Genomic DNA, 7766 nt, shown 5'->3' on the forward strand with positions numbered 1-7766 from the left:
TCCACTGATTCCTGCATGCCCCCTAGTTGGAATCGAGCCTGCAACCCAGGCATGTGCCCTGACCAGGAATTGAACAGTGAGCTCGATAAGAAGGTATTTTAAAAAGGCAGAATCAAGACTTAGTTACTGCCTGAAAATAAGAATGATGATACACAGTGTTTCCTACATATATGCCAGGAACTAACCTTAGTGTTTTATGTTTATTAACTTTGCTCTTGACCACAATTGCATGGGGTGGGCAGCACTACTCTTCCTATTTAACAGGTGAGAAAGCAAATACCAAAAAGTCAGTGACTTGCTCAAGGTCACGCAGCTGGATTGGCAGAGCCAGGACTGAAGGTGGAATGTGAGTCACAAGGTAACTAAAGTGAGGCAGAGCTAAACAATCCTGACACCTTCTCTACCGAAGCATTTATATCAGAGTAACATAAAATGCAACCCTTCCTGCCACAGTCTTCTATATTACATAGGGAAATACTGTTCAAGTTCCTAAATTTTTTTCAAATTTCAAAAATAATTCAATTATCTTCAGAAAGACATTGTGCTTGATTTTATTTTATAAATTGCTAATTTATAAATTTAGTAGAATATGTGATTCAAAATGAAATTTAAGTGCCATCATTATTAAACACATTAATTTCCTCAACTATACACTCATTAATTGAGGTTTAAGTCATCATGGATAGAAACCATCTTAGTTGGAAGTCTTTTTTAAAAAGTATGAAAAATCAAATTTGCATTTATACTTATAGAAATAAGTAATTACTTATAAAAATGCAATTCAATGTTAATAATATGCTAAAATAGCAAAAGTGGTTTCAATTTTTCACACAATATATATTTTTAGAATTAGAAAAAAGTAGAGGAACTATCTAAAATTAAAGATAGAAAGCCATCCCAGGGTTTCCCCTAACCTTTAGAAACATGGTATGAAGAGATTTTATCTAGATGGTCAGGTGATGGCCCATGAAATCCTATATAATAAAACCCTAATATGCAAATCGACTGAACAGCAGAACCGGCCGCTATGACGCACACTGACCACTAGATGGCAGATGTTCAATGCTGGAGCTGCCCCCTGGTGGTCAGTGCGCTCTCACAGGGGGAGCACCGTTCAGCAGAAGCCAGGCTCATGGCTGGCGAGTGCAGCAGCAGTGGCGGGAGCCTCTCCTGCCTCCGCTGCAAGGTAGGCAGTAAGGAGCAAGAGGTCCCGGACTGTCAGAGGGATGTCTGACCAGCTGGCAGACATTTCCTGAGGGATCCCAGGCTGTGAGAGGGTACAGGCCAGGCTGAAAGACCCCACCTTAGTGCACGAAATTTCGTGCACCAGGCCTCTAGTATTTTCTATAAAAGGAATAAACTACTGATATACACAACTGGATAAAGCTCAAACATTACGCTGACCAAAAGGAGACAAACACAGAAGAGCACGTACTTTATGACTCCATTTATGAAAAATTCTAGAACAGGAAAAGCCAACCCACAGGGACAGTGAGTCGATCAGTGGCTGCCTGAGGCAGAGGCTGAGGGGAGAACTTCACAGCCACAGCAAGGAACTTTCTGGGATGATGGAAATGTCCTACCTCTTGACAGAGGTGGTAGATAACATCAGTGTGAAAATTCAGGACCATACACTCCAAATGAGTACATTTTACTGCACATAAATAAGTAAAAAATCCTACACTTTCCTCTTTAAATCATGTTAAAATGAAACTTTAATCTCCTAGAAAATAAAAAAACAAAAATACCAATGTCATAGAAAAACAACTTTTTAATGGAGATTTTTTTCAAAACCAATTCAAAATGCTCAGTTTCCCTTCTCCCTGAGTAAGTCTACTCTGGTCTGCCCTTGCAGTGACCACTGAGCAACCCCATAGCTCTGACCACTCACCTCCCCCGCCCTTCTGCTCCTCGGAACCAGCCTGCTCCACTCCCTCTCCTCACACTCAGATAAACTCACTGGAATGAGTAAAGTAACTCTGCTCTACAGCATGACACTGGCAGGGCCTCCTGTAGATAAGCTGCATGTACCCCCTGACATAGACAGCATATACTCATGTTTTCATTGTTTAAAATATAAGAATAAGCAAATTCTCCTGGCATTTCGTTTAAATTTACGGAAGTACTTCTTTCACACACTCTACCCAGACAATGGCCATAAATTATTATATCAGATTTAATTGATTTAATTAAAGCACCAAGATTTTTAAATACCAATTGATCAAAACTAATACTAGAGTAATATTGCTTAATATTAAGACATATCATTATATATTCAAAATAAGATATATTATTGCTACCACAGACTAATAACCACCATAGTAATCATTGTTACCAGCAAAAAAAAATCCAAGAATTAAAGAGTATTAAAATACTCAAATTCTGTGAACAACTCCGATTAAACTTGAAATAAAGACTCTTTACTATTCTTGGGGCAAAAAGGATGGGGGTGGGGATCAAACAAGCTTCAGTTTACTGAAATAGCATTAAATTATATGTGGTTAAGGAATGAGTAAGACTGCAATAACAATAAACAGATGGGGACATAGATAAGAAAATCTTATATACCGTCTTTGGAAAAGAAAAGCAGTCAAACAGTTCTGAAACATTAAAAAATACCCTCCTGCACAAAGCTGGCAGGTCCATTAAGCTGTCCAAGTGAAGAAAATGTCCTCAAATATGGTGTTAATCTCAGTAGTGAACAAACACATTACTACACTCTTGCCCCTTTACAATCCAGTCTCATGGCACAGTGAGCATGCTATTTTAAAAATGAAAACCAAAGTATGTCACTGCCCAGTGGCTTCCCACTGAACTTATAATAAAAAATACACTTCTTCCCATGGCCTTTAAGGGCCTATAAATCTGGCCCTTGCCTCACATACTAACTTCATCTTGTCTGAGTCCCACATATTGCCCAGCTCCAGCCCTGGCTTACACCTTGTGCCTTGAACCAGCAAGCTCATTCCCACCTCAAGGCCTTTGTACTGTCTGTTGCTCACTCTGCCTAGAATTTTCTTTCCCAAGATCCTCATATATCTGGTTCTTGCTTATTACTTGGGCCTATTATTCAATTATTATTAAGAATTCTATTAATTTATTATGATTCTATTGTTATTCACCCTTCTGGAATGGCCTTCTCTGACCATGTAATCCAGAGAGCCTCCCCCTACCTTCACCCAGCGTTCTTTATCACATTACCTTGCTGCACTGTCTTCACAGCACTTTTCACTGTCTGAACTTATCTTCCTGCTTTGGCACTGCCGCCCTCTGCGAGTGTGTAAATTGCAGAGCAGGGCCCTTACCTCTCTGCTTCACTGCAGAACCATAGCACACTGGGATGCAGTCTATGCAGGAGGAGTGATGGGATGAATGAACTTCAGCCCAGTGAAGATGATAGAAATATGGATGGCTTATCACAGTTCTCAGGGTTACATATGCAGCATCAAGTGATTATACCTTCCTTTTGATTTTTTTTTTGTATGTAAGACTTTAAAACAAGTTTAGAAGGCTAAATTGCTAGCATTACCACAGATTACTGATGAGGACAGAGAGATGCTGCAATCATAAGCTACTATACTGGTAGAAGTTTCAAATATTAGTAATAAGAGTTATACAAAGGTTCTTTTTAGAAAATTAAGTGTGACTCGATAAATTGGTAATCAAGGCCATTGTATTAAATCATCAAGGTGAAAGACTACAGAATGTTATATATTAAATATATATCAATAAAGCTGGAATGATTGGGGCTATACCCCAATATTATAGTTCTTCTCTCCTCCCAGGCACTTGACGGAATGCTCTGCTCCCCCCACCTGAGTTTTAAATTACATGTGGCCATATGATTAACTTTGGCCAGTTAAATGTAAACAGAAGTGACATGTGTTGAGACAAAGCCTCCATCATCCTTGGTTCTTGAGCAACCACAATAGCAGAGCCACAATGGATGTGTACTGAGAACCAGAAATAGATGGCTGCTGTGTTAAGCCCCAAAGATTTTGGAGCAGCCTGTTAGCACGGCATCACACAGCTTATCCTGATATAGCAATATAGCACAGTGAGCAAAAACCAGGCTTTGGGATCTACAGGCCTGGGTGTGAATCAGAGACCTACCACATGCCTGAATGATCATGGCCAAGCCACCTCTCTGGGCCTTAATGTCTTCATCCATAAAATGGTTAAAAAGCCTGTACTTCATAGGATGGGTATGAAGACTGAATTAATAAGAAAATGTATGTGCGATAACAAAATGCCTGGCATGTTGGGTAAGCACTCAACAGATAGGAATATGGCATTAAACTCTAACATACCTACTGTAAGCTACTTTGAGCATAGTTGCATTATGGAACTGCACTCACTTTTATGTTCTGTAAAAGTACAGTAAGTCCTCATTTAATGTCATTCATAGATTGTGCAACTTTAAGTGCAATGTGGTAAAATGAAACAATTTTAGCATAGGGCTAAGTGATACAAATAAGAGTTAACTTCCTAAGGCATCTCATCAACGTTATAACGAAGGACATTGAAGAAAAGGAGGTGAGGAACTTCTATAAAGCATTCTAAACTCTTCAACGAAAGAACCATTTATAAAGTTCTGGATTCTGCTAGATAAATCGAAGAAAAAAAGAGGAGAAAAATAGTGGAACATCTCGAAGTTAAATATTTAGATGGATGTGTAAAGTAAGTGGAGTAAAGGATATCTATGATTTGCAAATGGAGAGAAAAGAGAATGGACAGCGAGGGAAGGAGGTAGAGAGTTGCTCCTCTTGCCTGCCAGTCAGGCCTGGGCTCAGTTAGAGGAACAAAGGCTCACATGGAAAGCAAGCTGGGTTCGAAGTTGGGAAGACAAGAGATAGTACTAAAGGGGTAAGTGCTGAGTGGAGAACAGGCCAGAAGAGAAAGAAGGATAAAGAACAAGTGGGCCTTGGCTCCAGGATCCCAGGGCTGGGAATGGAGGGAAAGCCTCGCAAGCAACCACTCGAAACGCATTGGTAACACTGAGCAGTCCAGGGGCTGCTTCAATAGTCAGTGCTTAAAATACCAGCACGCTTGGGGCTTTGAACTCTCGTTTCCTCTAAAGGACTAACTTGTAAACAATATGGTATGCTCACTCCTAGGGTCCTTTAGTCCCTAAAACTTGGCTGTCAGGCACACATGGATGAATGATGCTGCGTATTGTCTTAGAGACCACACCCATTACAAGAGCCAGATCTGACAGCTAACATTCATCAAAGCTATATGGATCAGTCCCTAGAGAGAAAAATCTAACCCTAAACTCACCATCAAGATTTGAATTACAAATCTGGTTCAAGTTAAAACTTTTTGGTTATCTACACTTTTGTATAGTTATTTAGAAGTTTTGAAGCATGCATTGCTCATTTTCACTGGCTGCAAATGAGAAGAATAAATACAAGAGGGAAAAACATAAAATGTCCTGAAACAATTCTTAATTTTTAAAAATCACTGGGATAACTATTCAGAAACACTCACAGATTTTTTGCCACGACATAATAATCAGGACTAAATATCATGTAACTAATATTCCTCAAATAAAGAAAATATAACTAAAGATGCTGAAATTTTACTCATAAAAAGTGGACTTTTTATAATACAAATAAAAGTTTCATTACTACCAGGCCATTTAACTTACACCCACATCAGAAATGTGCTAACCATTAGAAACATAAGAGGACCCTTTCCCATTGATATTTGGCATTCAGCATCAAAGGCAGTCCTCTGCAGATCTGATATTAAAACTTGTCAAACGCAAAATGAAACTGTAAAAAAGCCAAAAAAAGAAATGGTCACAACTCTTTTAAATGGCATGTGGACTTTCGTTAAATACAAGTTCATTTGATATAAATGAAATATTGAAGCGAATGTGTGAGGTGTCAAAGAAATAAAATATTAGAACTACTAATAGCCTAATAAGATGTAAGGATTAAAGCATTATTAAGCCTAAGGTGAAAGTTGTAGCCACTGAAATAATGACTGCTGAACAATGAGGCAACAAAAGCAACGTCAATATTTAGATTCCATTTTGGAAACTTTCACGGTCGTTCCTTTTTTTTTTTTTTTCATGATCATTCTAATCCAAAATCAAGACTTCTAACTAACAACAGTTCCTGGGCCATTAGAAAAGCAAGTTCCTTTGGGTGACAAGGTTCACATTAAGAATCAGTCTTAAAATGGGAAAATATATGAAATCTATGACACATATACGCATAGAACTTTATGGGCAATGACTGTGAAAATCCACTGTTCTCCTTCCCTCCCCCATTTTACCATTTCAAAAACAATTTGCCTTCAAAAGCATGTCAGTAAATCTGCAAGTTTTAAAATAATGGAAACCACGTGCCCCATGTGTTCACCAGATTCATTTTTATGACGTATGGTCCTGTGCATTAACATAAACATATTTTGATAAAGAAAGTAATAAAAAGAAATCAAAGAATCCATTCCAAAAATTTCACATCTCTCAATGCAACACAGGACTGAATTTATTAAACTTGGCCACCTAATAAAATGGGACTTGTGATCTCAGTTAGAGGCACCTGCAACTGATAAAAAGGTGTCCCAAGTTTCACTTGATGAGGGATACAAATATTTTCCAGACTGGTAGTTTTACGCTAAGCACTAAAAATTATAGACTTCACATATTTAAGTTCTGTCCTTTTTTTAAAAAATGTGTTTATAAAGATTCAAAAGAGAATGTTTCTGACACTCATAAATTTCTATAACTGCAAGTGAATAATATTAAGATCAGAAAATAAGAATTCTACTCTACAATATATTAAATCCATATAACAGGTTCTACTTATCAGAACACCCTTGAGGCTACAGAAATGTCCACAGCAGAACTGTTTAATCTCCAGGTAATCCCAAACCCCTGAAAGGTGAAGCACATCTTCCATTTCAATATCTGCCCTCTTGTTTCTATTCCATGAACAGGTTTTTCAAAGACAGAGCATCTTAAAGTTTCCCATTTGATCAATTTTGGTCTTTAAAAAAACAACAAAACTTTTAATATTCTCTTTTCAGTCAATGGGTATTATGAAATTAAAAGTATTAAAAATAAAAGCTTAGTAAGCCTCAAAACAAAACAAATAACTAACACCAGAGTGTAGCAGTGGAGAGGTAAAAAAAAAAAAAGAAAAGAAAGAAAGGAAGAAAGAAAATCTGAATTAGGTCCCTAAGAATGAATGAGTCCACTACTCAGGGTTCCATAGAAATGCCAACCCCTGCCCCCAAAATGCACACCATGAAAGCAATGGATTCATTAATGGCATTAAGAACAGAAAGGAAAACCTGGGAGGAATGAATGTTGTGTGCTACTATCTTTTAGAAATCAAGAACTGGTCTAACATCTAGGTAATGTATTTGTATAAATTCTTATATTTAAACTCACCTGATTCATTTTCAATTCCTGTTGTGTTCTGAAAAGATACACACAACAAAAACTTCTTTGATTACATGAGCCCTAAAAAGAAAAACAGACAATTGTAATATGTACCTGCCTACACATTTACAGTGATTTAAAACCACATACAGAACTGTAGAGTTTGCTCAAAGGGCTATTCATAAAGCAACTCCATGCCCGATCAACTTCGATTTATGCTGAGAGCTTACTTCACAGATTTATTAGCTACAATAAAAAAGATTTCTTGCTAATCTTTACCAGGGCTTCATTGTACTCTACAATTGAAAGCAGACTCATTAGAATGACATCAAATTTTTGCTTTGGAATTGCATCATTCCTAAGAAGA

At 37.6% G+C, this 7766-nt stretch overlaps 1 protein-coding gene across 5 annotated transcripts in view; it reads right to left on the reverse strand.

The window, feature by feature from the left end:
- PRDM2 (PR domain 2) overlaps positions 1-7543 on the reverse strand; it is a 97604-nt gene extending 90061 nt beyond the window's left edge. For 4 of the 5 annotated variants that reach the window (XM_015565870.1, XM_015565867.1, XM_015565868.1 and 1 more), the window contains exon 1: positions 7409-7507. In XM_015565870.1, the coding sequence (XP_015421356.1) occupies positions 7409-7417 (9 nt within the window). In that variant the 5' untranslated portion in view covers positions 7418-7507. Of the gene's footprint in view, positions 1-7408 lie in introns of all 5 variants that reach the window. The other variant, XM_015565872.1, reaches the window with a different exon arrangement.
- Between the last annotated feature and the right edge of the window lie 223 nt (positions 7544-7766).

This window comes from Myotis davidii, unplaced genomic scaffold (assembly GCF_000327345.1).
Source record: "Myotis davidii unplaced genomic scaffold, ASM32734v1 scaffold299, whole genome shotgun sequence".
NCBI lineage: Eukaryota > Metazoa > Chordata > Mammalia > Chiroptera > Vespertilionidae > Myotis > Myotis davidii.